The 17,388-nt window shown below is 35.6% G+C and overlaps 2 protein-coding genes across 3 annotated transcripts; one reads left to right on the forward strand and one right to left on the reverse strand.

Moving 5' to 3' along the window:
* Positions 1 to 587: 587 nt before the first annotated feature.
* LOC113063959 (protein ABHD11-like) lies at positions 588 to 10,001 on the forward strand. 2 transcript variants are annotated; one of them, XM_026234430.1, is made up of 6 exons: positions 588 to 821; positions 1,308 to 1,443; positions 1,539 to 1,712; positions 2,270 to 2,440; positions 2,584 to 2,765; positions 9,939 to 10,001. In XM_026234430.1, exons 1-6 carry the CDS (start codon positions 688 to 690, stop codon positions 9,940 to 9,942), a joined length of 801 nt encoding a protein of 266 aa, XP_026090215.1. In that variant the 5' UTR covers positions 588 to 687; the 3' UTR covers positions 9,943 to 10,001. The 2 variants fall into 2 exon arrangements, with proteins under 2 accessions (XP_026090215.1, XP_026090214.1); XM_026234429.1 differs by lacking the exon at positions 9,939 to 10,001 and adding an exon at positions 2,892 to 3,321.
* LOC113063958 (uncharacterized) lies at positions 9,610 to 16,816 on the reverse strand. The gene is made up of 6 exons (XM_026234428.1): positions 16,329 to 16,816; positions 14,890 to 15,012; positions 14,572 to 14,730; positions 10,744 to 10,814; positions 10,486 to 10,606; positions 9,610 to 10,113 (listed from the first exon to the last, which is right to left on the reverse strand). Exons 1-6 carry the CDS (start codon positions 16,665 to 16,667, stop codon positions 9,814 to 9,816), a joined length of 1,113 nt encoding a protein of 370 aa, XP_026090213.1. The 5' UTR covers positions 16,668 to 16,816; the 3' UTR covers positions 9,610 to 9,813.
* Between the last annotated feature and the right edge of the window lie 572 nt (positions 16,817 to 17,388).

Below are 17,388 nucleotides of genomic sequence, written 5' to 3' on the forward strand. Positions count from 1 at the left end.
GTTCATTGATTTGTCCAGAATAGGTATAATTTTCTTTCGTTTTTATCTTCCCCTACATTAATTGATTGTTTAATCGGTTAATGCATATTTCATAATACACTAGATATTATTTTCAAAGTTGTGGTGTATACTATCTTTGCAGGCATAAAGACGCACGACGTAATGACGTCACGAATAGGTTGGGTTGTCGTTCTGATGTGTTGCCATGACCAATTTTTTTATGCTTCTTCAGGTTGCTTTCCCCCATTAAGTGCGTATGATATTTTATTAATAAATCTTATAATTTAATATAAATACAGTCACGAAATTAGAAATATTTTTTTAGAAATATTAGTACTTTGAAACTACCCGAATAATAAGTAAATGCTTATCAGTATAAATGCAATTGCAAAAGAGCTATTGATTTAAATAATTGATTTAGCTGGCTTATTGTATATGTGAACCATTTGAAGTATTTTTGCAGAAGAATTGAAAATACATTTTGGCTTGAGGTAAATGCATTTTAACAGTATTTATTGTTATGTTTTGTGCACGTTTCATTGATGCAAATTTTATTCTTTAATTTATTGTTCCGGAGAGATCTGGCAACACTGTCGAGAGGTTTCCCTGGTGCTAGCTAAACAGCATCACGACCTTTGAAGTGACTAACCCCGGTTGAATGAATGAAGTCCGGACACAGGTTTTAGCATGTCAAAATTGTACATGAGTGCCCTGTGCCGCATTTTAACTAGGAGAGTGTACTGCAGCCCGTCGTCGTGTTTATCCGTAACGGGACTTCGGAATTTTTGCAGCGGAGTCTCGACCGCTGACGGAGCCGCCAGGTGTTGTACCTTTAATATTCCGGTTCAAATACTGTTAATTACACTTACTATGGGTGTGTGATAGAGGGTTACTGCATTAAAAGTGCCTTACTTTGTTTTAAAGTGGATATCTCTGCATTATGTACCGCGTTAGCAAATTAGCCAGTTGTAGGTAACGTTAGTTTTATAAAATAAAATAAAAATACAAAAAAGAGAGAGTAAAAACCGAAGCAAAATTTTTAAATTAAACATATCATGTTCAGTTTTGGCTAATAACATGCGATGGTCACATAAATTGAGTTATACGTTTGATAGAGCGCTATTTTTATGATTCTATAAACAAGGCCAATGTATCTAACGTTAATCAACACAAATCTTTTCTTAAATTTAAAACAACATGAATGAAATCATGATCTCTTATGAGAGCAAGCTGCCAGAGCTGTCCTTGTTTTGGTTGTGTGATAGGCTAGGCTAGCCTTCATCTTTGTCTGCTTTGCTCTTTCTCAGCCCTGTAAATTTGACCTACGATGTGTTTGATGGCAAAGGAGACAGCACGCCATTGGTATTTCTACATGGCTTACTTGGGAGCAAATCTAACTTTCACTCCATAGCCAAGTCTCTGGTTCAGCGGACTGGCAGGAAGGTAACGTTATGCTTCTGGTTTCTCCAGTAATTTAGAGGTGCTGTGGGCTTCAGGAGAGTCTGTGCCAGTGTTATGACTGTACTTTGTCTAGTTAGGTACTGACAGTAGATGCTCGCAATCATGGCAAAAGCCCACACAGTCCTGTCTTCACCTACAAAGCAATGACTGACGATCTGACGCATCTGCTTGGACAGCTGCACATTGGGAAGTGTGTCCTGATTGGGCACAGCATGGGTGGCAAGGTTGCAATGGCAACAGCTTTGTCACAGGTATTGAATGCTGTATTATTTATTTAGTGCTTGAATGTATCTTATTGGGCTATCTTATCAGGCCAAGTGTCAATGGCATGACAATCATGACAATGTATCAATTAATTTAAAAAATATATGTCAAATGCAATTCATGCAGACAGGGACTTAAATGGATTAGTTTTAAGTTTATGAATTAAAATTTGTTTTGATCTTTTTAAGGGACATGAAGACAAAAACTGCATGGTGATTATGTCCTAGAAATTAAGTCAAACAGTTTTGTTAAAATATGATAGTTATTGTATTTTTTTCTGTATTTTATAAAAAATATTATTTTGGAAAAATTTATGATTGTTGAAAGTTGTCTGTGTTTATATATATATATATATATATATATATATATATGTGTGTGTGTGTGTGTGTGTGTGTGTGTGATTTTATTTCATATATGCACACATATGCACACATATTTGTGTGTGTGTATAATAATAATAATTATTATTTTTTTAAAGATATGTGCAATTACTTGTATTTAGATTCTAAGGAGATATTTTTTTTTCACCATTTTGTCTATTCAGCCTAGTTTAGTTGACCGTTTGGTGGTTGTGGACATTAGTCCCTCTCTGACTTCAGTCCAGACCAGTTTCTGTGCCTACATTCAGGCAATGAAAGAGGTGAAGATACCCAGTAATATTCCACGTTCCACAGCACGAAGACTGGCTGAAGACCAGCTCAGGAAGATAGTTAAGGTAGCCACATAAACTGGAACAATTGGAACCTCTATTGATTTATCTGTTTTTTATTAATTTATTTTTGGTTTTTTTACAGTTAGATTTAGTTTTATTGTAGTTATTACACTATAATAAATCATCCACATTTATGATGCTTGCAGAAGCGCTCAGTGCGTCAGTTCCTCCTCGCTAACCTGGAGGAGCAAAACGGTCACTATGGCTGGATGGTTAACCTGGAAGCCATCTCAAACCACCTAGAGGACATCATGGGTTTTCCTGTGTTTAATACCACCTTTGAGGGTCCAACTCTTTTCTTGGGTGGCAGTAGTTCAGCCTATATAAGGTAATTTAAACCGCTGCTTGTACGCATGTGCTCATTGTATCTCTTGTGAATATTAGAACATTTTAATTGCATGTTTATTTATCTGTTTATCTGTTTTCTTGCTATGGATCCTTGTTATTCTCTTAGCTCGGATGATTACCCTGAAATCCAGAGGCTTTTTCCTTCTGTCGATATCCAGTACATCCCAGATGCCAGTCACTGGATTCATGCTGACAAGCCTTTGGATTTCATCAGCTCCATAATAACCTTCTTAAACCCCTAGTTCTTGTCACAGGAGAGGATACGTACAGGTGGGCCCAATCGTAAAGGGACAGTGATTGAATTGGAAGGGTATGGACCAAGAGTCCTAGTCCTTACTAGACACAACTGAATCGTTACATAAGTCCTCATAGTTAGTCTATTTTTTTTCTTATGTGGTATTTGCACTGTGGCTTAACATAGTACATTAAATGCAGTTCTATCAAGAGGATATATAACTTTCAATCAAGTATAACATTTTACATAACAGTGGATCCAGTGGCTTTAGGAAACAATTTACTTTACCTTCATTATATTTAGTGTGTAAAATATATATATATATATATATATATATATATATATATATATATATATATATATAGTATATAATTATATATACATACATATATATGCATATATATATATATACATACATATATATACATATATATAATAATTTTTATATATATATATATATATATATATATATATATATATATATGTGTGTGTGTGTGTGTGTGTGTGTATACAAGTGCATCTCAATAAATAAGAAGGTCATGGAAAAGTTAATTTATTTCAGTAATTCAACTCAAAATGTGAAACTCGTGTATTAAATAAATTCAGTGCACACAGACTGAAGTAGTTCAACCCCTTAACTGTCACTAATATTTTTTGAATATTGACTCTGTAGTGCACGATCCAAACTTAAATTTTTATAAATCATGACTGAAAATATTTTGTAACATGATATTGATGTACCATTTACATGGTAATGCAATGTCTGATTTCAAAATGAGTTTTAAAGGATGAATTTTGAGATTTTAAGTTTTCAGTTGATATATAATTTCTCATGATTTATAAAATGTGATAGAGAAAAAGGCAACAAAGTCCTCTTGTTTTTTTTTAACAAAGGTCAAAATTCCTGTTATAATGTAGATTTTTGAGGGTGCACTCTTGTCATAAATTAATCTATTACTTTTCCTACATAATTTTTAACAAAAAACATTGATAAAATCTATATTTTGGAGTATTAGACCTTTCCAACGATATATAGTTTGTCAAGATTAGATTCGATTTAATTGTAATATGGTGAAGTAAATGTAGGTGTCCCACAGAGCGGACGGGTGACAGTTAACAGGTTAAGTCTTTGGTTCTTTTATTTGTGATTATTTTGGCTCACATTTAACAATAACCCACCAATTTACTATCTCTAAAAATTAGAATACTTCATAAGACCAATAAAAAAAATTATTATTCATAAATATTCATTTTTATTGAATTGTTGGCCTTCTGGGAAGTATGTTCATTTACTGTACATGTATTCAATACTTGGTAGAGGGTTGTTTTGCTTTAATTACTGCCTCAATTTGGCGTGGAGGTGATCAGTTTGTGGCACTGCTGAGGTGGCATGGAAGCCCAGGTTTCTTTGATGGTGGCTTTCAGCTCATCTGCATTTTTTGATCTGTTGTTTCTCATCTTCCTCTTGACAATACCACATAGATTCTCTCTGGGGTTCAGGTCTGATGAGTTTGCTTGGCCAGTCAAGCTCACCAACACAACTTTTGGTGCTTTTGGCAGTGTGGGCAGGTGCCAAATCCTGTTGGAAAATGAAAGCAGCATCTTCAAAATGCTGGTCAGCAGAAGGAAGCATGAAGTGGTCCAAAATTCGGGTGCAGTGACTCTGGTTTTCAAAAAACACAATGGACCAACACCAGCAGATGACATTGCACCCCAAATCATCACATACTGTGGAAACTTGACACTGGACTTCAAGGAACTTGGGCTATGAGCTTCTCCACCCTTCTTCCAGACTCTAGGACTTTGTTTTCCGAATGAAATACAAAACTTGCTCTCATCTGAAAAGAGGACTTTGGACCACTGGGCAACAGTCCAGTTCTTCTCCCTAGACCAGGTAAGACGCCTCTGATGTTGTCTGTGGTTCAGCAAATTCCTTGACACATCTGTGTGTGGTGGCTCTTGATGCCTTGACCCCAGCATCAGTGCATTCCTTGTGAAGTTCACTCAAATTCTTGAACAGATTTTGCTTGACAATCCTGATAAGGCTGCGGTTCTCTCTTTTGGCTGTGCATCTTTTTCTTCCACACTTTTTCTTCCACTTTTTGTTAACATGCTTGGATACAGCACTCTGTGAACAGCTTCTTTGGCATTGAATGTTTGAGGCTTTCCTTCCTTGTGAAGGGTGTCAATGATTGTCTACTGGACAACTGTCAGATCAGCAGTCTTCTCCATGATTATGTAGCCTAGTGAACCAAACTGAGACACCATTTTGAAGGCTTAGGAAACCTTTGCAGGTGTTTTGAATTGATTAGCTGATTGACATGTCATCATATTCTAATTTGTTGAGTGAATTGGTGGGTTTTTGTTAAATGTGAGCCAAAATCATCACTATTAAAAGAACCAAAGTTTGTGTGCACTGAATTTATTTAATACACGAGTTTCACAATTCAAGTTGAATTAGAGCTGAAATAAATGAATTTTTCCATGAAATTCTAATTTATTGAGATGCACCTATGTATATATAAATATATTTTCATCTTTTAAGGATATTATTGACATGGACATCCTTTTGCTGCTCTCTGATAAGAAATACAAAGATGTGTATGCAACAGTGTGTGACTTATTTAATTATTCAAGCCGAAAACGTCTCTTCCAGACTCATCTTAAAGGGATACTTCACCCAAAAATCATAATTATATTATTAATAACTCACCTTCATGTCGTTCCAAACCAGTAAGACCTCCATTTATCTTTGGAACACAGTTTAAGATATTTTAGGTTTAGTCAGAGAGCTCTCAGTCCCTCCATTGAAGCTGTATGTACGGTATACTGTCCATGTCCAGAAAGGTAAGAAAAACATCATCAAAGTAGTCCATGTGTCATCTGAGTGTCAGTTAGAATATTTTGAAGCATCGAAAATACATTTTGGTCAAAAAAAAGCAAAAAATACGACTTGATTCAGCATTGTCTTCTCTTCCGTGTCTGTTGTGAGAGAGTTCAAAACACTGCAGTTTAGTGATATCCGGTTCACGAACGAATCATTTGATGTAACCGGATCTTTTTGACCCAGTTCACCAAATCGAACTGAATCGTTTTAAACGGTTCACGTCTCCAATACGCATTAATCCACAAATGACTTAAGCTGTTAACTTTTTAAATTTTTACTCATTTTCTGGAAACAGAAAATTACATAGTTTGTGAAATGTTTTAATTAATGCTTCAGGGCATAATAGTACGGATCCCCGCACATCAAATGCAAGAAAAATAATAATAATTGTGCGGACGATTTACTAATTTGTTCCCTCAATTTACTAAAACGTGCACACGATTACTATTGCGTTGCCTCAATTTACTATTGCGTTCGCTCGATTTGCTAAATCGTACACACAATTTAACCTTATATTTTTTCCTGCGTGTCATGTTCGGGGCTCCGTATAATAGATTCGCTTTCTATGTTGTTTTAAAAAGGAGTTGAGCCTGTGTTGCAAGTTAGGTGTTTTATTAAAAAAAAAAAAGTGTATGGCTTTGTAACTAACAAATTGCTGCAATGTAACTTAAACTCCTTTCAGAGCAACAATAGTTATGATGTCAGGTATTACATTTCTGTTATCAAGGATAAATACAACTGTTTAACTAGAAATCATTCTCTTTTATGGCCCTGGGTCCATTTCTTTCAAGCCCCTCTGTGTTTTAAAACTAATTCAATGTATTTGGTGAATAATCAATAAGCAGATCAAATATATAAGCATGGGATAAAATACCTGTTTTGGTGCTTGTTCAACTATTAGATGCTGCACAGTTGAACTTCTTGTAACATGTACAGGTATGTTAGTGTGATTTATTACAGAGAGAACAATGAGCCTACCTCTGCACATTGGTCTTGATAGGTTTATGTTATCAGTAGGTTTGCTGGTGTTATTGATAGTTATTGACATACCAAAGCAGGGGTTTATGGAAAGATTTTCCTCGACCAGTTGTGTGTGGCACACATTTAAGAATCAATGTAAATGTACTGTTTTTGTCAGTCTTTAGGATAAAAACTGCTGTTATAAGGGGATATTTTTGTTCATTGTGAAAGTGTCATAGTTTATAAATGATGTGTATTTTGTGTATTCATATAAAGTCCTTGTATATATACAAATATATACTATGTTAAATATATTTATTACTACAATATCGTAATGATTGATAAATCAAGAAATATGCTGCAAAATTACACATTCTCATTCTCAGTGTGTGTCTCTCATGTGAAGTAATAATTGTATTGAATGTGTATGGTGGAACACTAGCATCGTAGCACTGCCTTTGCTTGTTATGTCTTTTTAGACACAATTTTTTTGTGTATTTGTGATATATGGAGCTGTATCTTTCAGAATTAACTGAAGTTTACTGCCAGTGATTATCAGCAGTGATAGTTCAATGTCTTTCGCTTGTTACCTAATAATATTCTCAAAACATTGGGGTTCAAATGTTCCTAGAAAACTCCAGGAACTACTAAAATGCTAATTCTGAGTTATTTGGTCTTTAATGATGTTCTCAAAACATCAGCACAAAAACATCCTTCATGGAGTGTTTTTTCTGAACCATTTTAGTTGGATGTTCATGTAACTACTTGTTTCGGAATTTTCAGATAATATTAAAAAGTAACTGGTTTCCAAATTGAAAAAAAAAAACAGAATGTTTGCTTAATTGAATGTTTTAAACATGTAGAGAACTTTTAGAATGTAATCATTTAACATTTTTTAAGATTTTGCCTGAACTATTAGCAGTTCAATGGACTTTCATAAAGCTAGACTCTAAAATGAACTTTGAGAATACAGTGTATCTTCATTTTTAATCCCTCATTCTTCTTTATGAAACAGCCCATTGTTTTGAAGAATGTACATGTATGCAATACTAAAGAAATGAAGCAGTTGATAACGTAATGCACATTAATGATGTTTTTAACAATAGAGTATCTGCTCAGCTTATACACAAAGTACAATGAAATTAATATATAGATTTTTGTTTTGTTATCCTGGCACTCACTGTACGTAATTAGAGAGTCAGACCTATTCTTGTGGCTTCATGCAGTATTGTTTGTTTGAAGGTGGAGGTAACTGAATGTATTGTTAATAACTGATACACAGTGATATTTTATTTAATTGATCAAATGTCATGAAAAGAGTGTGTGGTCATTCAGACAGTAACAGTACGAGTCCGCATTGAGCAGTTAGTATGTGTGTATTGGCTTTGCTTGCTAGAGTGTATCTGTGTGTAAATTTGATTTGTTACTACTCAATAAATGTACAAGTGTTCAACCTGCTTATGTGATTGATTTGCACTGCCTTATTTATTTTTACCACATATACAATGCTGTAATTCCACTGCTTGATTCATATCAGGGGTAGTGTTCATTGTGATTGAATACTTCTTTTCTCATTTTGAGATTAAGATAGGAATCTTTCCATTTCAGAAATTGTAGTGTCCCTCCAAAGTTGCTTTAGAGTCTCTAAAAATCTGCTTGGCAGGAGAACTGTTAAAGAGTGCAATAAGATTCATAATAATTCATAACAAATAATGAAAAAATTTTGGCCAGTAAAAACGGATCTTGGTGCTATGCAAGTTTGTTAAAAAAAGTTTGGGTTCAAGGTTTTTGTTTTTAAGTATATGAATACTTTTGTTCCTCTAGCTCAAGTGGTAGAGCATTGTGTTTGATAAGCTCAAGGTTGGGGGTTTGAATCCCAGGGAACACGTGTAAGGAGTAATGCAATTTAAGTCACTTTGGATAAAAGCTTCTGCTAAAATACATTAATTTCTCAAGGATGCATTAAATTGATCAAAAGTGACAGTACAAATTATTATATCATATGGGACTCTACACCACAAAACTTAAGTCCCTGAGGTATATTTTTAGCAATAGGCAAAAATCATTGTATGGGTCAAAATTATTGATTTTTATTTTATGCCAATAATCATTATGCTATTGAATAAAGATCACGTTCCATGAAGATATTTTGTAAATATCCTACCAGAAATATATCTAAACTTAATTTTTGATTAGTAAAATGCATTGCTAAGAATTTCAAATAGTTGTATACTGAGCAAATATTGTCAGATCTTAATAATCCATACATCAATAGAAAGCGTGTTTATTCAGCTTTCAGATGCTGTATTCAAATCTATTTTGAAAAATAGACACTTAAGACTTGATAAAAACGGGATGTTTGTGGTCCAGGGTCACATATTACAAAATATTTTTATTTCAAATAAATGCTGTTTTTATATTTATCAAAAAAAATCCTGACATTTTTTTTTAAGTGTGTGGTTTCCATAAAAACACTTTGCGTCATGAAGACTGAAGTAATTGATGCTGAAAATTCTGCTTTGCAATCACAGGAAGAAATGACAATTTAAAATGTATTAAAAAAAAAACGATTTATTATTATAATATTTCAAAATATTCCTGTTTTTACTCTATTTTAAATATCATACTGACCCCAAACTTTTGAACAGTAGTCCAAATGGACCTTGAGCATATTAAAACCCAATGTGGATAAATAATTAATAAAGTAAAAAATATATATATTTATGTTTTTTTCAGGTCAACAAAACCCTTTAAGATTCTCAGCACAACAGTCATATAAATGTCACCTCTACATTGAAAAGCATAGCCAGTGAAAAGATTATTCCTAATATTATTTACCTCCTTAGCATTGACATCTAAAGTGTGGTGAGGCAATATGACCAAAATCATCGAACAATCAGTGAGATGTGAGATCATCCATATTTAAGTATCACCAAAATATCTTCATCAGTCCAAAGAAACCGTTTGAAAATTATCATCTTTGTCGATCCTTTGCGGCTGAGACTCGACAGGTTCCTGTGTCGTGACTCTTCCACGTCTGAGCTTCTCTTTCCATCTCTGTGTTCCCGCAGGTGATAGAGACCGGGGGATCGGGCCAGAGGCATTCATCTGGGAGGAGAAATCAGGTTTGGGAGGAAGGGGCTTATTTGAGCGCCACAGAGAACCGAACCCTCTAGACTTCTTCTGAGCCTGTTCTTCCTGCTGTTGTCTGAGGATCTGGTGATGAAGAATGAACTGTACGTCATCCTGTAAGAGACAAGACAGAGTTCACTGACTGCACCACTGCCCGAGGAAAATCGACACAACCAAATCACATCCATGAGTGTGTTCAAGGGTTTACTGGAAAACCACACAGGGTCCAGATGACAACAAAATGTTCAGATCCAACTGTCCTGCAAGGGATGTTCTCCCTAAAGGTTACCCTTCCATCTTAATTAGATTAAATAATATAAATCACATAGATTATTTAATTTTATTAATATTGAAACAACTTTTTTACTCAGTCAAGACTCCAAAAATTCATATTTATTTTCTTTTTTCTTTAGACAAATATTCAAAAGCAAAAGTAGGTACATTTTTAGCATTTTTACTGAGAATTAAACATGCATTTAAACATACTTTCCAAGCCTCCAGCTCCATGGACAGTTCTAGTCGACTCTGAACAGCTTCCAGAAGTTGATTGTTCAGTGTCATTAGTTCGTTTTTGCTTTTCAGTAGCTCAGTCTCCATTGCTTGTTTCCTGCATAAAAAATTCATTCATTCATTAAAAAGAATTGCATTCACTGATTCATATAACAAAAACCAAGCTTGTCATCAGATTTTCATGTCTTATTCCATAACACAAAATAATTAGTGTTAGAACTCAACTTAACTCACTTTGAAATGGCTTCATCTCGGTCCCGTAGAGCTTGCTGTAAAATGGCAACATCTTCCCCAGACGTCTTTCCCTGACAAAAGTAGCAGATTTGTTTTAAAGGCCACCTATTGAGCTTTTTTTAATACCTATACTGTGTAATATAGTTGATTTTGCAAGTAAATGATCAGTAAATTACAAAATGCACATCAGTAGAATTAATTTCGGCAACAGAAAAAAAAATGTCCTGAAATGCCTTGTTTGTAGTTGTGCCATTAAATAAGCATTTGACCAATAAACAACAGACTTATCCAGCTGACCAATAAAGCCAGCTGGGCTCTTAGAAAGGTGGGCTTTTAGAACTAAAAGAGACTGGGACTTAAACGAAGTGTTTAAGGCAAAGAGATGTATAGTGAGGAAAATAATGTGTTTTTGAACTTAAAGCTGCAGTGTGTAACTTTTCTTTGGTTAATATTTTTCCAAAATCAATGTGGGAGCAAGTACATAACCAGCCATTGCTCGAAACTATCACCTCACTTTAGCCCGATTCACAACGGTTAATTCATAATAATGTTTTCTAATTTGAGTGGTTCGGGTAGGTTTTCACAGGAAATTCGAGCATGGCACTGCATCATTACGTTACGTCTGTAAACATAAAGAAGCTGTCCCGGCTACAAGGCTATCGCATGTGAGGACCCTGCAGTATTCCCACAGCAGCTAGAATAAAATCATTTTGATTGCGGATTGTAATCAAAAAAGATTATATGAAACACATGTGAATTAAATTAATTATATTCCAGTTTTAAATGTGCTTCTGATTACAGATAGCCTGGGTTTACACTAGATGTGTATTTTAAAGAGAACCAGTTTGATGGGAGCATAGTTTACTTTTTGGGTTATAAAAGAATTTGTTAATATGAAATCTGAATACAGAAACTGAATTATGCATGCTAATACACACTATACTCATAGTCACGCAATGCTGATGTTTTTAACATGAAGAATTAAGTATAGCAATAATAATAATTTGCAGGGTTTGATGCTAATCGATCATTAGATTAAATCACCATTGGTAGCACAATTTATAGTAATGCTTTTTTCCTCAGTTGGTCAGAACAAAGCGTGGCAGACTTGTTACTTGTTCAGATGAAAATATATGGTGAAAATTCTTATTTGGGTCATATATATTACAAGATGTAGGCTAGAATCTGCGATTACAACACTGAACAAAATTATAAACACAAAACACTTTTGTTTTTGCCCCCATTTTTCATGAGCTGAACTCAAAGATCTAAGACTTTTTCTATGTACACAAAAGGCCAAATTGTGACAAATCTGTCTAAATCTGTGTTAGTGAGCACTTCTCCTTTGCTGAGATAATCCATCGACCTCACAGGTGTGGCATTTCAAGATGCTGATTAGACAGCATGATTACTGCACAGGTGTGTCTTAGGTTGGCCAAAAATAAAAGGCCTCTATAAAATATGCAGTTTTACACAGCACAATGCCACAGATGTTGCAAATTTTGAGTGAGCGTGCAATTGGCATGCTGACTGCAGGAATGTCCACCAGAGCTGTTGCCCATTAATTGAATGTTCATTTCCCTACAATAAGCTGTGCCCAAAGGCATTTCAGAGAATTTGGCAGTACATCCAACCGGCCTCACACATTGAGCATCTTCGCCTCCAAGAGCGTCTGAGACCAGCCACCCGGACAGCTGCTTCAACAATCAGTTTGCAGGCCGCATGTATTGGGTCGTGTGGATGAGCGGTTTGCTGATTGTGGATCGTTGTGGATCAAGATGGTATGGGCAGGCATATTTTATGGACAACGAACACAGGTCCATTTATTGATGGCATTTTGAATGCACAGAGATAACATGACAAGATCCTGAGACCCATTGTTGTGTCATCTATCCACAACCATCCCTTCATGTTGCAAGGATCTGTACACAATTCCTGGAGGCTGAAAACATCCCAGATCTTGTGCTTATAATTTTGTTCAGTGTAAGTACAGTGAATATCCACACTGGTACACATTCACCTCAAGGCAGGCAAACCAAGCAATTGCTTGGGGCCCCGAGCTGACCTGGGGCCCCAAGACAACGACTGGTTAAGAATAAAATGCAACGACACTGTGTGAGCGCCCCTTTGATCGTCAATGCAATAACGTGTAATGACACTGTTATCGGGATCCCCCTCAAGGGGGCCCCTCTCAGTAGTCGCTGACAGCAGCCAGCCAACCAAGTCAAGTGATCTCTGCTTTTTTTTTTTTTTTTTTCGAATGGAAGGAATATGGTTACTGTAATATGTTTTTTTTTTAACGGGATAAGGAAAACGCAGATCAGAAATCGCAGACTGCAAGGAGTCAGCAGTGTTTTGATTTGAGGGCTCAGGCAAACATAAAGAGAACGTCGTGGCGTGTTTCGATCGCAAGAATCGCGGAATCCAGTCATAAAAACGGAATTTACAGTTTAACGCAGAATGACACGTAATTTGCCAAATTTTGAATGAATGAATTAAAAATAGGTCATTGCGCTTACATCAAACCACGATACGGACGTGTCTCTGTTAATGAAAGGAGCAGAAGCGCGTCTTCCTTGAAGACGCACTGAAGCGCGCGTGACGCCCGCATGATTTCAGTCTCGCGTCTGATGTCTCACTAAATAAGGATGTGAACACATGAACAACATCTACAGAACTGCTCTTAACAAAAACTTTAGTTTGCTTAATTTTCAATAATTAAAAGTTAAATTAATGTTTGGTGTTTAATGTGCATCTCAGAAAATGCTTTATTTAAAAACCCACCTGAATGGCACTTAAATGCACTTAATTCATCTGTCAACTTTATTGTCATTGTTCAAAGTACAAGTACAGACAGAGAAACAATTATTAATAATTAAATGTTTTTTTGTTTTTTTTGATGTATGCATTGCATTCTATGCATTTAAAATATATATATATATATATATATATATATATATATATATATATATATATATATATATATATATATATATATATATATATATAAAAGGAAACTTAGTTGTTCATTTAACGCACCCCTGAGCTGGTAATAGTGACCTCTTTCAATATGCTAACAGTGAAATGGTAAAACGTACTTCACAGTTAATTTCAGATTTTTGTTTCAATTATTTCCCAGCTACACCATCAACTTCATCCTCAACATCAACAGATGCATCACTTCTCAGTGCTGATGTTTCCTCTATAAAGCACACGGTACCACAAGCTCTATAATTATAGCTGATATCCTGCACAGCCCAGAGTTTAAACTAAGTATGTGCTGTCATATTATTAGAAGAAAAAAAAACAGTGCAAATCACTATTGAATTCCCACCAAACTTTTTCAAGCAGTATTTGCACTATAAACTTTTTTTAATTTATATAAAATGCGGGTGAGCGTAAACTGTATGGCTATGCTGTGGTTCCTGTAGGCTTTGTGTTTGTGTGGGGGGGTTGTGATGAGGTTCGTCGGGGGGCCTCTATGTCCATTTTGCTTGGGGCCCCCAAATTCCTTCAAACGGCCCTGCACGTGTGGATGAATCAAGGAACCGCAATTCCAGGTTTTCAAACATAGATGCCAACAAAGAGGCAAAAATTACAGACTGCAGCTTTAATTTCGTTTAATTGTATTCTAGCAGACCTCAAAAATGAAATTTAAAATCATGTAAATGAGCATAACATGGGCACTTAAAAAAACTTCTTCAATTGTTCTATGAATAATAGGAGCATGAAATGGTTACGCAAGGCCTTACAACAGAATGGAGGAATGAGCATATTCAAAAAGGGAGGCGTGTCCCATATGAGCTGATGGGCGTGGCTAAAGCTCACCTGAGAGGTGTGGTTAATGGCGAGACTCCGGGCCACTTTCTGCAGATGAAGCAGTGCCTTGTCTAGAGGGTTAGCCTGGGACGGCTGATCGGTTTCTGTTGACTCTAAGTCTGTCAGAGGGAGCAGCAGCTTTACAACAGACTGAATCTCCTCTGCCACCTAAAAGCACCACAAAAACAATGCAGATGCAATTAGGACAAGCCCTGATTGCATAAATTAAATCACAGTCCAGTCTGTTATAAACTGGCATCACTTATTAGAGGGTGTTGTAGGTTAAAGAAATTTTTTTGACTGTGGCATGACAAAATTGAGACTCACCCGTTGTCTGTTTTCACTCCAGCCAGGTCCGCTATCATTCTGCTGTTCCAGTTTATCCACCTGAGCCTTGAGCCTCAGACTGCGCCTCCGAGATAATTCCACTTCCCTTTTCACATGCTTCAGCTGCCGCCATAGAGAGAGTGTCGAATGAGCACAATATACAAGCCTCTAATGACATAATGTAGGATTCAAGTAACTAAACTTGTTTTGCATGTGTTAGGTCCACTCAGAATGATATCAGACTGACACATCTGCAAAATTAAACAGAGAACGCCTTTTGCCTTTTACAACCTTGGTATTCTGGATTCTGGTGGAATCTGGTCATTCCGGTAAAACAAACATTTAGCATTCAGTACCAAATCTGAGATGACCTTTACTTTGTTTTGTTATTTAAATCTGCTGAAAATTTTAAATTAAATGTTTAAAATGTCTTGAGTATGGGGTGCCAAATTTTTTTTATTTATTTTTTGTATAACAGGCATCCTTTGGTAAACATTATAAATTCTGCCAGTAAATCCCACATTCCATTGACAGTTAGTCAATGTCCTGGACCTGAATTTGCACATAACACACATTTTGTTGTCTGTTTGATTCAATGATAACATTTAAATTATCTTAAAATGAATGACATATCTGATCACTCCAAACTGTTTCTCTGTTGTCCTGGCAGAGATGTGCTCCTAGGTCACTTTGTATTAGCATCATATTCAAATAAAAACAAGTATTTCAAATGACTGACATGAAGGTAATGATCGATAGTTTGGATACAGATTATCTATCATGAAACAATATGAATTACAGGCTACATGTAAATAATGATTGAATAGAAAATAAGTTTTAAATAACATTTCAAATAATTCTTATGAATTTATTATGGAATGTGGGTGAGGGATAATTGTAAATAGACACTCTGTTGAATAGTCATTCAGTCAGTTCGGTAAAATTTTATATTTTAAAACACTTTAACATTAGGGAAGAATAATTAGAAATGTACAATATAAATTAGAGTGAATAAAATCCTTAAAAAGAAAAATATGTATGAAATTCTGAACATTTTTAAGCTTTAATTATAGAGTCTAGGCGAGGGATAATCTAAGACTAGCAAAATTTCAAAACACTTCAAAATCAAAAAAAAAATTCTGTGTATATATACATATTTGTATTATTTTCTTTCAGAGTCTGATTGAGATGGTGAGAAGTCTAATAAAACCTTTTTAAAATGTTTTAAATTTAGCAACAAATAAAATACGTTAAAATGTAATTATAGCTATAAATAAGTTTTTTCCTTAAAATTTGTTGATCAGGGGACAAAAAGGTGTGCCTTATTATATAAAAATGGTGATTATTAATGGTGGTTATTCTAATTAAATAATCACCATTACAGTAGCTGCTTTGTTTATTTTGTTTTTCAGTCTGCACTTGTAACAAGCCTTACTCACCGTGGCAGACACCGGGCTGGACACTCGTCTGCGAAGTGGGCTTCCACTCCGGATCAGATCCGGTAACACTTCATCTAAGTATGACCGAGCGGGCTTCGGGGGCGCGTTTGGGTCAGATTGTTCAGCCCCTGCACTGTTGTCATCCACTGTCAGCTGTTCTTGTAACTCATCCAGTGTACACAGCGGCGAGCTGTTAGACTCTCTGTCAGTGTCATGACTTGAAATTGAATCCTCATCGTCAGTTAATCTCCTGTGGACTCCCTCGGTGGTCAGTGGTGATTCCAGGAGGTCCCTGAGAGTGAGCAGTCTTGCTGGGGAATGTTTCCTATAGGTCTCCATTATCACCTAAGAGTGGCCAGAGCTGAACTGCGTGTTCTTATCAGGAACAAGAAGACTGAATCTTATATGAGAGAATAACTTCAAACCAGTTTTTCCTGTCTTTTGAAGCTCACAGGGGTTGACATCAGAAGGTGTGTTTGTGTTTTTTTTTTTTTTTGTACCTATGGGACTGAGGCTTTTGTACAGCAAGCACGACTTCACCACAACATGTTCCTGGATCAACATCCTTTTTGATCCTGAAAACAACATTCCAATCAATTTCTCAGAATTGAGATAGTATAACTTTTCAGGGAAGATCTGTTTTAGGCTTACAATCAGGGTTAGGTACTACACACTTGTTTATCAGCTATCATATCCCTCTGATTTTAGGAATAAATAAAATGGGTAGGTTTAGGTTTAGGGGTAGAGACTGGGTTAAGTCTATATTTTTGGACAATAAAATGTTGATCCAGGATCATCAGAAGATGCTGATCCAGGAACATTTACCTGCAACCGCTTTTGTACCTCTGTGTATGTGTTCAGGCCATAGACTGTATAAAAACAGGTTCAGGCACGTCTGTGAAATAAGGATAACGCCCTTTGAATATGTTAAGATTTGAACACAACACTTAATTAAATCTCCCTAAGAGAGTAAGTGGAAGCTAGAGAAAGAAATTGCATGCATGTTATAAAGGCTAAATGAAATGCTGTTAACATGATCAGATATTCTTAAAGTAAACAC

This window comes from Carassius auratus, chromosome 46 (assembly GCF_003368295.1).
Source record: "Carassius auratus strain Wakin chromosome 46, ASM336829v1, whole genome shotgun sequence".
Classification (NCBI taxonomy): Eukaryota; Metazoa; Chordata; class Actinopteri; order Cypriniformes; family Cyprinidae; genus Carassius; species Carassius auratus.

Coding starts and splice junctions, on each gene's coding strand:
- LOC113063959 (XM_026234429.1), top strand. CDS start 688: ATGTCAAAATTGTACATGAGTGCCCTGTGCCGCATTTTAACTAGGAGA. Junction 1,713..2,269: donor TGGCAACAGCTTTGTCACAG/GTATTGAATGCT, acceptor TTGTCTATTCAG/CCTAGTTTAGTTGACCGTTT. Junction 2,441..2,583: donor AGCTCAGGAAGATAGTTAAG/GTAGCCACATAA, acceptor TGATGCTTGCAG/AAGCGCTCAGTGCGTCAGTT.
- LOC113063958 (XM_026234428.1), bottom strand. CDS start 16,667: ATGGAGACCTATAGGAAACATTCCCCAGCAAGACTGCTCACTCTCAGG. Junction 15,013..16,328: donor CCAGCCCGGTGTCTGCCACG/GTGAGTAAGGCT, acceptor CTATGGCGGCAG/CTGAAGCATGTGAAAAGGGA. Junction 10,607..10,743: donor CGAGATGAAGCCATTTCAAA/GTGAGTTAAGTT, acceptor TTTTTTATGCAG/GAAACAAGCAATGGAGACTG.